Source organism: Seriola aureovittata, chromosome 23, assembly GCF_021018895.1.
Source record: "Seriola aureovittata isolate HTS-2021-v1 ecotype China chromosome 23, ASM2101889v1, whole genome shotgun sequence".
Classification (NCBI taxonomy): domain Eukaryota; kingdom Metazoa; phylum Chordata; class Actinopteri; order Carangiformes; family Carangidae; genus Seriola; species Seriola aureovittata.
This window is the reverse complement of record NC_079386.1, coordinates 18,163,773-18,177,744: the sequence shown is the minus strand read 5'-3', so window position 1 is coordinate 18,177,744 and position 13,972 is coordinate 18,163,773. Positions and strand designations below refer to the sequence as shown.

The following is a 13,972-nucleotide window of genomic DNA, read 5'->3' as shown; positions in this document are numbered from 1 at the left end:
GTCGTATCCTTCCTCCACTCAGAGTAGTTTCATTACATCCTTGTTTATCCAGAAATACTAATTATTAACCATTTGTGGGAAATGTTGTCATAATTGCTGTGTGAAGTCTTGAGTAATGGCTAAAAAATGTTTTGTGAGGTCACCGTGACCAAATAGTTGCAATTATCTAATTGTACTAGTTTATTTATGTACCTCTCATTCGTGACCTTTAGCCTTTCATGAAACATGTACCGCTCCATCCTGCTGACGAGAATCTGACAGAGACAACCACAAACCCAGCGCGTCTGTTTCACGACCGTGATGCAACCGCAGGGAGTGAGTGTGTGAACGCTGCAGCAGCCGCTCTCTCGTGAACACATGCACAGAGCTGATGGAACAAAGTGGTTCAACCGTGAGACCGAAAGAAACTGACACCTCTTAAATATAGACGCAGAGCTCAGATGAACGCTGTATGATGATGAGCCACATTAGTCCATTTTAAAATGCTGAGAATTTCTCATGTATTCACAACCGTGTTAGTCAAGCTCATTGGTGAAATATGAACACACTCACTGTTTATTGTCCTCATGAATGTACAGACAGTTGTACTTGTACTACACTAACACTTTATCAACATGCTAGTCAAAGTAATGACATATGAAGTACATTCATTCTTCCATTATTAGTACAGTTTTGTGCAGAAATAATGACATATTTGTAACACACTAAACACATATGGGGCTGAAACAGCTTGTACAATTACAAAAATAATACCCAGCATGCCTGTTCTGCTCGCCGCTTGCACTCACGTCACAACGTTGCTAATTTAGGTTGAGTGAGTGAAACTGTGAATGTGTCTTCTCCTCCTCCAGTCATTCTCTCTCAGTGACCTGTAACACACACAGGATATAAATTAAAGACACAATACAGAGAAAGTGTTGACAAATTCTATGTGAAAAATGGCTTTCATGAAAGTATGAGCGGTCGACTGCTTAATTTACTGAGTTAACACATTTTAACATATGGTTTATTTCAAATAACATGTGGACCATTTAAAAAAAAAAAAAAAGAAGTGATGATTACATCTAGAAATAGACTTCATACGACAATTTCCAAATTAGTCTGAACATTTTATATTTCCATTACAGTATATTTCAGCTTTCATGTATAGGTATCTTTCCAATCACTACCGTCCATCGCATATGGTGTGAATGTGGCATGAAAGCCAGTGCTGTCCTCAGTCTTACCTTCTTGACTACAGAGTAGAAGACCTTTCCTTCTACAGGTGGGTCGGTACCTGCTGAGGGAACTGATGAGGCTGTGATACTGGACGCTCCTGGTTCTGCTATGAAAAAACATGGGATTATGTCAGTGTGTTGATTACTGATCCCATCAACTATTATCATTCAAACCGGTTGTTATTCACAGTGAGTCTCACCCGGCTCTTGAGCGTCATCCTGGCCCAGGACGTAGTAACAGTGTGTAGACATAAATTCATTCTCATCTGACGGAGACAGACAGATTGTTTGTCAGGTGATAGCTAAACAGATCAGGTGAGGATGCTCAGTTGGAATATCTTAAAACCTCAACTTCTATTTTAATTTGTTATTCATTAGCTTAGCTTTATGCAAGGCTTGGCTAGACTAAGCTTTATGCTAGGCTAATCACCACTTGGCTCCAGCTCCAGAAAAAGTTGTATTTCATTATTACGCAGATGACACAAATGTATATTTGTAAATTACGTAAATTTATATGACACTACTTTATTGACCAAATATAAATGACATCAACCTGACCTTATCTGATCTTATATGTTGACCATTTTTATGTTTGTGATACCACATTTAAACCGTAAACATCCCTAAATTTGTTCAAAACAAAGTGAGAGATCAGTGCGTAAGGAAAAATAGGATTCCTTTTTAATATAAAAAAGGAGATTGAAGAATGATATAAAAAGTGATTTGCTATAAAGTGAACTCATAAACTCATCTATCGGGTCTGAACCTTGTTTTCTCATTGTTTTTTTCTGTGGTTTGAGGCCAGGAAGCTCAAATGATCACCACAACATCAGCAGATGCATATCTAACACAAGGCAACAACAACCTGTTCTATAGACATCTAATCTGATCGTAATACAGTAGTAATATCTTATTACTATCATTAATATACAAGGTGAAGGAAATTATACATTAAAAATTACTTTAAGCCAGTTACATGCATGACGTAGTGTTGCATTGTGTTAGTTGCATCTTGACGTCTGTACTTATACATATATGTGACATAAAGTAAGAAAAAAAAGCATGTCAGGACTTGGGTGAAGTACCTCTCTTCTTCCTGTTTACTGTTACAACAGCATATGCCTCATTGTCTGCAGCCTCAGCACTGGCCCCTGCAGATACTTTATAAAAATACACAATGCAGAAGATATCTCAATTTACAGAGCGGATACTGTAGACAGATAGACAAACAGACAAATATTTAGATATAAGTATCTACATTTAGCTATCTTTTCACAAGTAAGGCCAAACTTTTACTAACTCACTTTGTAGTTCAGAAGGTCACAGACATGATTTGATACTTTATACTTGATTGTATAAGTATTTATTTTCATTTCCTGCCTTGTGTGAAACACTTTCTAAATGTACTCTATGAATGAAGATGCAAACATACAAAGGTAGGGTAATTCATTTTCTTTATGTCCCTGTGTAACACATTAATGTAGCAGAGTCCTAGTTATGTTTTGTGCTCTCACCTGTTTGATCCTGAGTGGAGCCTGATCCAGGTGTCCCTGTGGACAGGTAGAAACCTGCTGCATTACAAGGAAGGAAGAATAACAGCATAAATAGACACCCAGAACAGTAGATCAATGTTGGCAAAAAAAAGCAACTTCCTGATGTCTAGTGTTTGTGTTTTTGTAATGCAAAATAATAATAATAAGAATAGTGATTTCCTAAACATGCTGTTGCATTCAAGGTCAACTATGTTAAATTAGCTTTGGAAGCAAGAAGAAAATGCACATTGCCCAACAGCTCAAAGCTAATGTTGAGCATGCTTTTCTACAAATGATTTCAGCCACTATAACTGTCATGAAGGTTATAGGTCATGGAGGTGTGTAGCTGCTTTGCACATGACGAACACACAAGTAAAATTTTGAGTGAAATATAACATTTATGTCATGTTCTTTACCTGTGTTCCAGTAATCTTTGTGAAAGTGATACAGTCCGAACACCAACAGCAGAACCACCGAAACAACAGCAACTATGATCCATGGTGTGGAATTGGAGGAAAGCGGATGTTTGACGGGGAAATGTGCTGAAACTTCATGAGACATGAAATGGCTGAAAGTTTAAACTATGGTTTAAAAGATTGGTCAGTGCACTTCTTTCAGATACACAACTTCAGCTTTCTGACAATAATTTAACAACCAACATATTCAATGACTTTTCTAGCAGAAAGAAAAAGGCTTCAACAGTCATATGTATCAATTTGATTTTGAAACACTGCTAGTTCTCACCTCTGACAGTCAGCCAGCTCTCTGCTGACTCTCCAGCTCCAGAGATGCTGCACTTGTAGAGTCCTTCGTTAGACTTGGAAACATTGTGGATGGTCATGTTTCCTGTAGTGCTGTTCCTGATGAAGACGCCATCTTTATAGAAACCAGCTGTGAGGTCTGAGGCGGGCGTCTTGTTTCTGCAGCGCAGAGTCACATTGTCTCCCTCCGTCACAGGAAGAGCGGGACTCTCCAGGATCACAGAACCCGCTGAACATGTGTTTGATATTTATATTCATGTTACATTAATGTTAAGCTAATGACAAAATCTTACTGTCTTGTTGTAAACATACCAGTGACAGTGATGTTTATACTGTAGCTTCTATTCCCAAATCCAGCCTCACACCAGTACTCCCCACTGTCGTCTGAATATACAGATGTTATGTTGCAGGATGATGGTGGTATGTTGCTTTTGGATCTATGTCCAATTTTACAATCAAAGAGCCCCTCGCAGGTAAAAGTTACACGCTCATATTCGAAGAACTGCAGTCTGTTTGGATCGATACGAAGAGAAACTGCAACTGAGACAAAGAAAAATAATATTCAGTTAAAACAGCCACCAGTCAAACTGTGTTCTTGAAAAATGGTGAATACTTTTCATATCAGGGAGGAAAGAACTGGTACTCACCAACTTTCTGATCATGTTCACGCAGCAGGATCGTCACAGTCATCACTGAAGAGACAAAGAAAAGAGCTAAAGATCAAACAGCTGCTATAGCTACTCTCATAGGCCAGAGTATCGTCTAGAAATATCACAACTGATGCAGAATAATACAACATTAGGCTTTTAAACGGCCTCATTAACTTCAATTGACCTTTATAACAACGTCAGATGAAGCAGAGACAGACTCAGTACTCACACAGTCTGCAGCAGAGAGCTGTGACCTCCATGTTGTCTTGCTGTTGTCTGTCTGAGCAGCAGCACTAATTTTGTGTTTAAATCTGAAAACTGCTTCAACGCGACAGAGCTGCTGCAGCGGTAGAAATAGCCTCAGTGGTTAAGTTAGATATCAGTGGGTGGAACCATAGAACAAATGCGGACGTGCGCAGACAAAGGACCTCAGGTCAGTATATGAATAAATGTAGTCAGGTGGTAAACCTATAGTAAGTTAGATAAAGTTTCCCACTGATGTTTATAAAGAATATCCCTACATGAGTGAGTTCTTTGTTAATTTTATTTTTGAATGTTCATTTTACGGTTGTACATTTATAATGTGATGTACAGTTCAAGTGGGCTGCCGGCCTTTTGCCTGATGTCACGAGCCATGGTCAAGAGGTGGCAGTGTTGTGTTATTCCACCGAGACTATCGTTCTGTTTGCGTTTGTCCTGTGTGGGCCACAGAAAGATATAAACTTAAATGACTAGTGTTATGTTTATCAGGAGTCTGTGATGCTGAAACAAGACTAACAGTCTACAGACATGCTCGCAGCTCTGTGAGACTGTAGAGTGAATATCTGTGTTTATTGTGTTAGCATGCTAACATTTCCCAATTAGCACTAAACCAATGTCCAGCTGGGGCTAATGGGAATGTCATTGGTTTTGTAGGTATTTGGTGATAAATGAAAGTATCAGACAAACTTAAATGTTGACCTGATGATGGCGCTAGATGAATATAGAGATATTTCAATAAAAAAAAACAAAAACAAACATGTCAACCTCAGGGTGGAGTTATAGGAACAGTGTTTATCAAAGTCATTAAGATTCAGTATGAGGTGAGGACATACCATTGCATTACAGTTTTACTAGTATGAGTGCAAACAACAAAGGTGCCATCGAGCTACAGCTAACAACAGTTTGAGTTTATGGCTTTAAAACATCTGCTGCTAACAAACAATGTTCACACCGAATTCCTCAGCATGAAACAACCACAAACAATGACTGTAAGGTGTTATTGGAATCTGCTGCCGCAATAAAAGTGAGTCCCTATCTCACCCTATAAGAAATGCTAATTGCTAACATTAGCCTAATGATAATTTGAACTTTTATTAGCAGCAAATACGACCGCATTACAATAGTTAATTTAGCTAAACATTAACAACATTACGTAAACTGTGTTGACAGCAAGACAATGGCACTGGTTCAAATTAACAAGAAAAACAAACATCTGCAAGTACCATTGTTAGCACTCGCTAACGGCCAGTACATTGCTAAAGAAATTCTGGTCTGCCGATTTGCAGCTACAAGTTTATGTAGTATTTTCGTCATTTAAAAGATTATGACTTACCTCCTTCTCCACAGGCTGGTGAGAGTTGATGAGAACATGCTTCACCTCTTCCCTCTCTGTGGGGTTTCCCTCCAAAAGTGACTTTTTGTCATTTCACAAAAATTGTTAGATTTAGAAAAAAATTGAATGTCATTTTAAATGTAAACCACACTTTTTTTAATAAAATGTTTTATTATAGTCTTTTCTGTAAAGTGTCAAGTAAATGAGATTCTTACAGTTTCAGAAGCTCAAATGTCAGAATGTGCAGTAACAGCAATGTGAAATGGCATGGCATCCTGTCCTGTGCTTTTATATCAGGGTTGGGTCATCATAGTGTGACAACCCTCTCCACCTGTGTACCTGTTGCTTCCTGTGTGTGACTGCTTCCTTTTACAGGTATTAGAGGTGGGTGTGGCCAAGGGTTGTCAGTACCTGGGCTCATCAGCAAACCTGGCACACCTGGGCCCTGTGTGTCACTTTGACCACTAATAAAAGATTTTTTCATGAAATGACCTTTAAAAACTCCTATCACTGTGATAAACCAATGATAGGAGCTGTTATGTTGTCACCGGCCGAACCACATTGTGCACATGTTTGCTATCTAAGTGTGAATGTGAGCTTAAAGATTACATCTATGGCAAAAACTGGATTATCAAAATGGGTAGCTAGTTCACGACAGGAAGAATTAAAAGAAAAGCAAGTCAAACAAAACAGAACCAGAATTAGCACCTCGTGGTTGTATCCTTCCTCCACTCAGACTAGTTTCATTACATCCCTGTTTATCCAGAAATACTAATTATTAACCATTTGTGGGAAATATTGTCATAATTGCTGTGTGAAGTCTTGAGTAATGGCTAAAAAATGTTTTGTGAGGTCACCGTGACCAAATAGTTGCATTTATCTAATTGTACTAGTTTATTTATGTACCTCTCATTCGTGACCTTTAGCCTTTCATGAAACATGTACCACTCCATCCTGCTGACGAGAATCTGACAGAGACAACCACAAACCCAGCGCGTCTGTTTCACGATAGTGATGCAACCGCAGGGAGTGAGTGTGTGAACGCTGCAGCAGACGCTCTCTTGTGAACACATGCACAGAGCTGATGGAACAAAGTGGTTCAACCGTGAGACCGAAAGAAACTGACACCTCTTAAATATAGACGCAGAGCTCAGATGAACGCTGTATGATGATGAGCTACATTAGTCCATTTTAAAATGCTGAGAGTTTCTCATGTATTCACAACCGTGTTAGTCAAGCTCATTGGTGAAATATGAACACACTCAGTGTTTATTGTCCTCATGAATGTACAGACAGTTGTACTTGTACTAAACTAACACTTTATCAACATGCTAGACAAAGTAATGATGTTAACACTGCTGCTCAACAGTAGTTTGCCTCACATGGGGCACCACTATGTTGAGTCTGAGCTCTACCTCATGAGCTGGACACTAAATATGTTGGATTTTCGGTTGTCTATCAATGTTTTGGCTATCATAAATTAACTAAAAATATTAATGTTAAATAATAACTTTAAAATTAATTAAAGTCCTCGGGGCACCAGCCTAAGCTAATAGGCAAAATAGCCAATATTGTTTCAGTCTCAATTTAATACCATTAATCTGGAACTTTGATGAACAAGTAGCTTATTAACTATAACCAAATTACCATATCAACAGTAAGTTAAAGTTGAAGGATTGGAATTCTACAAAATAGAGGTTGGCAATATTCACGCTTGTGCAATACACCAGTAGTTATACTTAAAGACATTTATTTACAATAGAGCAGAGTAAAACACAATATCTAATCTAGTATATACAGGTGACTGTATGTGTGTGTGTGTAGGTGTATGTGTGTGTGTCTGTGGGGACACAAACAAAGGCAAGCTGGCCGATTCAAAGTGGTCACTGTGAACACATGACCTGAACAAAGAAACTACTCAAAATGGCTGCTGAGACCACCTGGTGTGTGTGTGGGAGGGAAGGTGTGAGTTTCTTTGTTAGCCTAGCTCATGTAATCTAAATGTACCAGGTTAGAGGGGGAAGGTTAGCTTCATGCAGGTTCTAGAACTGAGACTTACTACTATGTGTGTGAACATACGAGTACCCGATTAACTGTATGACTGACCACAACCTAAGCAAACATTACAACAACAAGACATCAATCAACAAGTACATTACCAAAGTTAAGACTTCTGCTGCTTAGCTATGCTGTGCTGGGAAAGGTTAGGCCCAGTCAGTTAACGTTACCCAGTCCTTGGAACAAGCAAATAGGTCCTTTCCACTGTTGTTGTAAAGTCCAGTGAGTTGGGAGGTTTCCTGGTGGAGTAAAGTCCTGTCTGGCTGTGTTGCTTGCTGGTATCTCTTTTGTTCTCCTCACAGAGTTAGCTGTTCCACGCTAACTCTGCTAGGACTCCTGTTGCTTTGAAAATCAGCTGGCCTTGTGTTGTAGCTGCTGATTCTGAAGAGAACTTGGTTCACTCACAGTTAATCCGAAGCAGGTCGCTGCTGTTGAGGAGAAGAGTGTTTGCAGGCTGCTGGTAGCAGGCCGGCGAGAGAGCTGGTTTCTCAGGTAGCAAAGCTGACCTGGGCTGGGGCCTTGTTGCCCTTTGAAGAACCGAGAGGAGAGAGCAGGAGCTGCTCTCCAGAGCAAGCCAAGAAGAGAGGAGAGAGAAGAGAGGCAAGAAAATTTATACATATACATATATATATGAAGTACATTCATTCTTCCATTATTATTATTATTATACATTATTAGTACAGATTTGTGCAGAAATAATGACATATTTGTAACACACTAAACACATATGGGGCTGAAACAGCTTGTACAATTACAAAAATAATACCCAGCATGCCTGTTCTGCTCGCCGCTTGCACTCACGTCACAACGTTGCTAATTTAGGTTGAGTGAGTGAAACTGTGAATGTGTCTTCTCCTCCTCCAGTCATTCTCTCTCAGTGACCTGTAACATACACAGGATATAAATTAAAGACACAATACAGAGAAAGTGTTGAAAAAATTCTATGTGAAAAATGGCCTGAAAATATTTTTCACCAAGACTGCTTTTGTTTTCCAAAACTTCAACTTGTCGTAAAAAAAAGTAGAATTACTATCTCCAAACTGCTTCATGAAACCATGAAAGTATGAGTGGTCGACTGCTTGATTTACTGAGTTAACAAATTTTGACATACGGTGGACCATTTAAAAAAAAAAAAAGGGATGATTACATCTAGAAATAGAACTTTATACGACAATTTCCAAATTAGTATGAACATTTTCTATTTCTATTACAGTAAATTTTTGCCCTCACAATCACACAACCATCCTGAATTATACAATGACTCTGATATGCAAAGGTATAGGTATCTTTCCAATCATTACATCGCATATGGTGTGAATGTGGCATGAAAGCCAGTGCTGTCCTCAGTCTTACCTTCTTGACTACAGAGTAGAAGACCTTTCCTTCTACAGGTGGGTTGGTACCTGCTGAGGGAACTGATGAGGCTGTGATACTGGACGCTCCTGGTTCTGCTATGAAAAAACATGGGATTATGTCAGTGTGTTGCCAAAATGTTCACTTGTGAGAATGCTTCTCATATTGATTACTGATCCCATCAACTATTATCATTCAAACCGGTTGTTATTCACAGTGAGTCTCACCCGGCTCTTGAGCGTCATCCTGGCCCAGGACGTAGTAACAGTGTGTAGACATAAATTCATTCTCATCTGACGGAGACAGACAGATTGTTTGTCAGGTGATAGCTAAATAGATCAGGTGAGGATGCTCAGTTGGAATATCTGTTTCTTTGAATGCTTACACCTGTTCACTTTGTCTCTGTAAATGTTTTTTCAGTGAGGATTTGACCTAGCTGGGTACAATACACAATTAGAAATGTCAAACTTCAGCTGGTTGCCTGCCAACCTCACAGTGGCAACATGAATCAAGGGCGTCACTATGTCCGGCCACTATTTCCTGAAAAATGGATGCGACTCCTCTTAAAACCTCAACTTCTAATTTGATTTCTTATGCATTAGCTTACATTAGCTTAGCTTTATGAAAGGCTTGGCTAGACTAAGCTTTATGCTAGGCTAATCAATTTTCAGCTCCAGAAAAAGTTTTATTTTATTTTATTCATTATTATGCAGATGACACACAAATGTATATTTGTAAATTACGTAAATGTATATGAGACTACTTTCACCATTCAATGACCAGATATAAATGACACCGACCTGACAGAATAACAGCATAAATAGACACCCAGCACAGGAGATCAATGTTGGCAAACATGATGCAAAAAAATCAAGCAAATTCCTGATGTCTAGTGTTTGTGTTTTTGTAGCCACAAATATTGCATCATAAAGGGGTAGGGAGAGTCTAATTTTCACAAAAAAAAAATAAATAAAAAATAATAATAATAATAATGATTTCCTAAACATGCTGTTGCTTTCAAGGTCAACTATGTTAAATTAGCTTTGAAAGCAAGAAGAAAATGCACATTGCCTAACAGCTCAAAGTTAATGTTGAGCATGCTTTTCTACAAATGATTTCAGCCACTATAACTGTCATGAAGGTTATAGGTCATGGAGGTGTGTAGCTGCTTTGTACATGCACAAGTAAAATTGTGAGTGAAATATAACATTTATTTTATGTTCTTTACCTCTGTCCCAGTAATTTTTGTGAGAGTGACACAGTCCAAACACCAACAGCTGAACCACCAAAACAACAGCAACTATGATCCATGGTGTGGAATTGGAGGAAAGCGGATGTTTGACGGGGAAATGCTCTGAAACTTCATGAGACATGAAATGGCTGAAAGTTTAAACTATGGTTTAAAAGATTGGTCAGTGCACTTCTTTCAGATACACAACTTCAGCTTTCTGACAATAATTTAACAACCAACATATTCAACGACTTTTCTAGCAGAAAGAAATGAGCTTCAACAGTCATATATATCAATTTTATTTTGAAACACTGCTGGTTCTCACCTCTGACAGTCAGCCAGCTCTCTGCTGACTCTCCAGCTCCAGAGATGTTGCACTTGTAGAGTCCTTCGTTAGACTTGGAAACATTGTGGATGGTCATTTTTCCTGTAGTGCTGTTCCTAATGAAGACGCCATCTTTATAGAAACCAGCTGTGAGGTCTGAGGCGGGCGTCTTGTTTCTGCAGCGCAGAGTCACATTGTCTCCCTCCGTCACAGGAAGAGCGGGACTCTCCAGGATCACAGAACCCGCTGAACATGTGTTTGATATTTATACTCATGTTACATTAATGTTAAGCTAATGACAAAATCTTACTGTCTTGTTGTAAACATACCAGTGACAGTGATGTTTATACTGTTGCTTCTATTCCCAAATCCAGCCTCACACCAGTACTCCCCACTGTCGTCTGAATATACAGATGTAAAGTTGCAGGATGATGTTGATATGTTGCTTTTGGGTCTACGTCCAACTTTACAATCAAAGAGCCCCTCGCAGGTAAAAGTTACACGCTCATATTCGAAGAACTGCAGTCTGTTTGGATCGATACGAAGAGAAACTGCAACTGAGACAAAGAAAAATAATATTCAGTTAAAACAGCCACCAGTCAAACTGTGTTCTTGAAAAATGGTGAATACTTTTCATATCAGGGAGGAAAGAACTGGTACTCACCAACTTTCTGATCATGTTCACAAAGCAGGATCGTCACAGTCATCACTGAAGAGACAAAGAAAAGAGCTAAAGATCAAACAGCCGCTATAGCTACTCTCATAGGCCAGAGTATCGTCTAGAAATATCACAACTGATGCAGAAAAATACAACATTAGGCTTTTAAACGGCCTCATTAACTTCAATTGACCTTTATAACAACGTCAGATGAAGCAGAGACAGACTCAGTACTCACACAGTCTGCAGCAGAGAGCTGTGACCTCCATGTTGTCTTGCTGTTGTCTGTCTGAGCAGCAGCACTAATTTTGTGTTTAAATCTGAAAACTGCTTCAACGCGACAGAGCTGCTGCAGCGGTAGAAATAGCCTCAGTGGTTAAGTTAGATATCAGTGGGTGGAACCATAGAACAAATGCGGACGTGCGCAGACAAAGGACCTCAGGTCAGTATATGAATAAATGTAGTCAGGTGGTAAACCTATAGTAAGTTAGATAAAGTTTCCCACTGATGTTTATAAAGAATATCCCTACATGAGTGAGTTCTTTGTTAATTTTATTTTTGAATGTTCATTTTACAGTTGTACATTTATAATGTGATGTACAGTTCAAGTGGGCTGCCGGCCTTTTGCCTGATGTCACGAGCCATGGTCAAGAGGTGGCAGTGTTGTGTTATTCCACCGAGACTATCGTTCTGTTTGCGTTTGTCCTGTGTGGGCCACAGAAAGATATAAACTTAAATGACTAGTGTTATGTTTATCAGGAGTCGGTGATGCTGAAACAAGGCTAACAGTCTACAGACATGCTCGCAGCTCTGTGAGACTGTAGAGTGAATATCTGTGTTTATTGTGTTAGCATGCTAACATTTCCCAATTAGCACTAAACCAATGTCCAGCTGAGGCTAATGGGAATGTCATTGGTTTTGTAGGTATTTGGTGATAAATGAAAGTATCAGACAAACTTAAATGTTGACCTGATGATGGCGCTAGATGAATATAGAGATATTTCAATAAAAAAAAACAAAAACAAACATGTCAACCTCAGGGTTGAGTTATAGGAACAGTGTTTATCAAAGTCATTAAGATTCAGTATGAGGTGAGGACATACCATTGCATTACAGTTTTACTAGTATGAGTGCAAACAACAAAGGTGCCATCGAGCTACAGCTAACAACAGTTTGAGTTTATGGCTTTAAAACATCTGCTGCTAACAAACAATGTTCACACCGAATTCCTCAGCATGAAACAACCGCAAACAATGACTGTAAGGTGTTATTGGAATCTGCTGCCGCAATAAAAGTGAGTCCCTATCTCACCCTATAAGAAATGCTAATTGCTAACATTAGCGTAATGATAATTTGAACTTTTATTAGCAGCAAATACGACCGCATTACAATAGTTAATTTAGCTAAACATTAACAACATTACGTAAACTGTGTTGACAGCAAGACGATGGCACTGGTTCAAATTAACAAGAAAAACAAACATCTGCAAGTACCATTGTTAGCACTAGCTAACGGCCAGTACATTGCTAAAGAAATTCTGGTCTGCCGATTTGCAGCTACAAGTTTATGTAGCATTTTCGTCATTTAAAAGATTATAACTTACCTCCTTCTCCACAGGCTGGTGAGAGTCGATGAGAACATGCTTCACCTCTTCCTCTCTGTGGGGTTTCCCTCCAAAAGTGACTTAGATGTTTCCCGTCATTTCACGAAAGTTTTTAGATTTTGACGTTGAATGTGTCACCGTAGAAACGTGCTTTATGTAAAATACATGGGTTCCACGCCCCCTTGTTATTCCTCAGTTGGCATATTCAGATAATATTGATTAAGTGTCAATATTTCAGTGCTGAAAACATGATCCTTAACTCAACGGTAGTTTTTTCAACAGTGCAACAGGGAAATGTTGAGGTAAAATTTTAGACCACGTAGCAACATGTTGCACCGACCTCCACGGTCTGGATGCTGAGTGGAGGAGATCATTAAACCCAACCTATCAGGAATTGCTGGGTTTTGAATTGAATCGTTCAACTCAATGATCCCTCGATTTGCAATCATAAGAAATTTGCTGTTTAATAAAAATCGGAAATGTTTGAACAGGCAGGAGATATGTGGGGTGGTGGCACCTCAGCCACACAGGAAATACGTAAGCTCAAAGTTTTGCATTTCAAATTAAAAATACTGTTCCTCTACATGAAATCTGTATAACATCACAGAATATTTCACAGCCTTACAACTATATATATATGTATCAGTGCCACAGGAAATAGATAGAGACTCCGTACTCACACAGTCTGAAGCAGAGAGCTGTGACCTGGACGTTGGGTTGCTGGTGTTTGTCTGAACACCAGGCTAAAGTGCAAAGTAGGTCAGGAGAGGTTTCTTCCTGTGTGGCTTCTTTCTGCTGCTCATGCAACACTACGAGACATCATCTGGGAGCCATGAATGTTTTGTGCCACATCGTCAATTACATGTCGTGTATATGTACGAGCTGGAGGAGAAGTCATCACCTAGGTCATTTGAAATGATACTGCAGGGACTTTGAATCAAACTCAATTAACCTCATGGTGGCGCTATAAGAATAGTCAGAGATTCACCA

General features: G+C 39.1%; 2 protein-coding genes across 6 annotated transcripts; both read right to left on the bottom strand.

Annotated features, from left to right (window-relative positions):
- Window positions 1–111: 111 nt before the first annotated feature.
- LOC130164669 (low affinity immunoglobulin gamma Fc region receptor II-b-like) lies at window positions 112–4,469 on the bottom strand. 2 transcript variants are annotated; one of them, XM_056369551.1, is made up of 10 exons: window positions 4,390–4,469; window positions 4,158–4,202; window positions 3,823–4,050; window positions 3,494–3,739; window positions 3,166–3,297; window positions 2,732–2,788; window positions 2,303–2,377; window positions 1,418–1,483; window positions 1,227–1,324; window positions 112–869 (listed from the first exon to the last, which is right to left on the bottom strand). In XM_056369551.1, exons 1-10 carry the CDS (start codon window positions 4,418–4,420, stop codon window positions 852–854), a joined length of 996 nt encoding a protein of 331 aa, XP_056225526.1. In that variant the 5' UTR covers window positions 4,421–4,469; the 3' UTR covers window positions 112–851. The 2 variants fall into 2 exon arrangements, with proteins under 2 accessions (XP_056225526.1, XP_056225527.1); XM_056369552.1 differs by having other exon boundaries at window positions 1,227–1,321.
- A 2,759-nt stretch (window positions 4,470–7,228) lies between these two features.
- On the bottom strand, window positions 7,229–13,922 carry LOC130164664 (low affinity immunoglobulin gamma Fc region receptor II-like). 4 transcript variants are annotated; one of them, XR_008826639.1, is made up of 9 exons: window positions 11,618–11,738; window positions 11,386–11,430; window positions 11,051–11,278; window positions 10,722–10,967; window positions 10,394–10,525; window positions 9,393–9,458; window positions 9,166–9,263; window positions 8,579–8,694; window positions 7,229–8,369 (listed from the first exon to the last, which is right to left on the bottom strand). XR_008826639.1 is itself a non-coding variant. In XM_056369545.1 (8 exons), exons 2-8 carry the CDS (start codon window positions 11,426–11,428, stop codon window positions 8,677–8,679), a joined length of 831 nt encoding a protein of 276 aa, XP_056225520.1. In that variant the 5' UTR covers window positions 11,429–11,430; window positions 13,663–13,922; the 3' UTR covers window positions 8,508–8,676. The 4 variants fall into 4 exon arrangements, 3 of the variants coding, with proteins under 3 accessions (XP_056225520.1, XP_056225518.1, XP_056225519.1); XM_056369545.1 differs by lacking the exons at window positions 7,229–8,369; window positions 11,618–11,738 and adding an exon at window positions 13,663–13,922 and having other exon boundaries at window positions 8,508–8,694; XM_056369543.1 differs by lacking the exon at window positions 7,229–8,369 and having other exon boundaries at window positions 8,508–8,694.
- Between the last annotated feature and the right edge of the window lie 50 nt (window positions 13,923–13,972).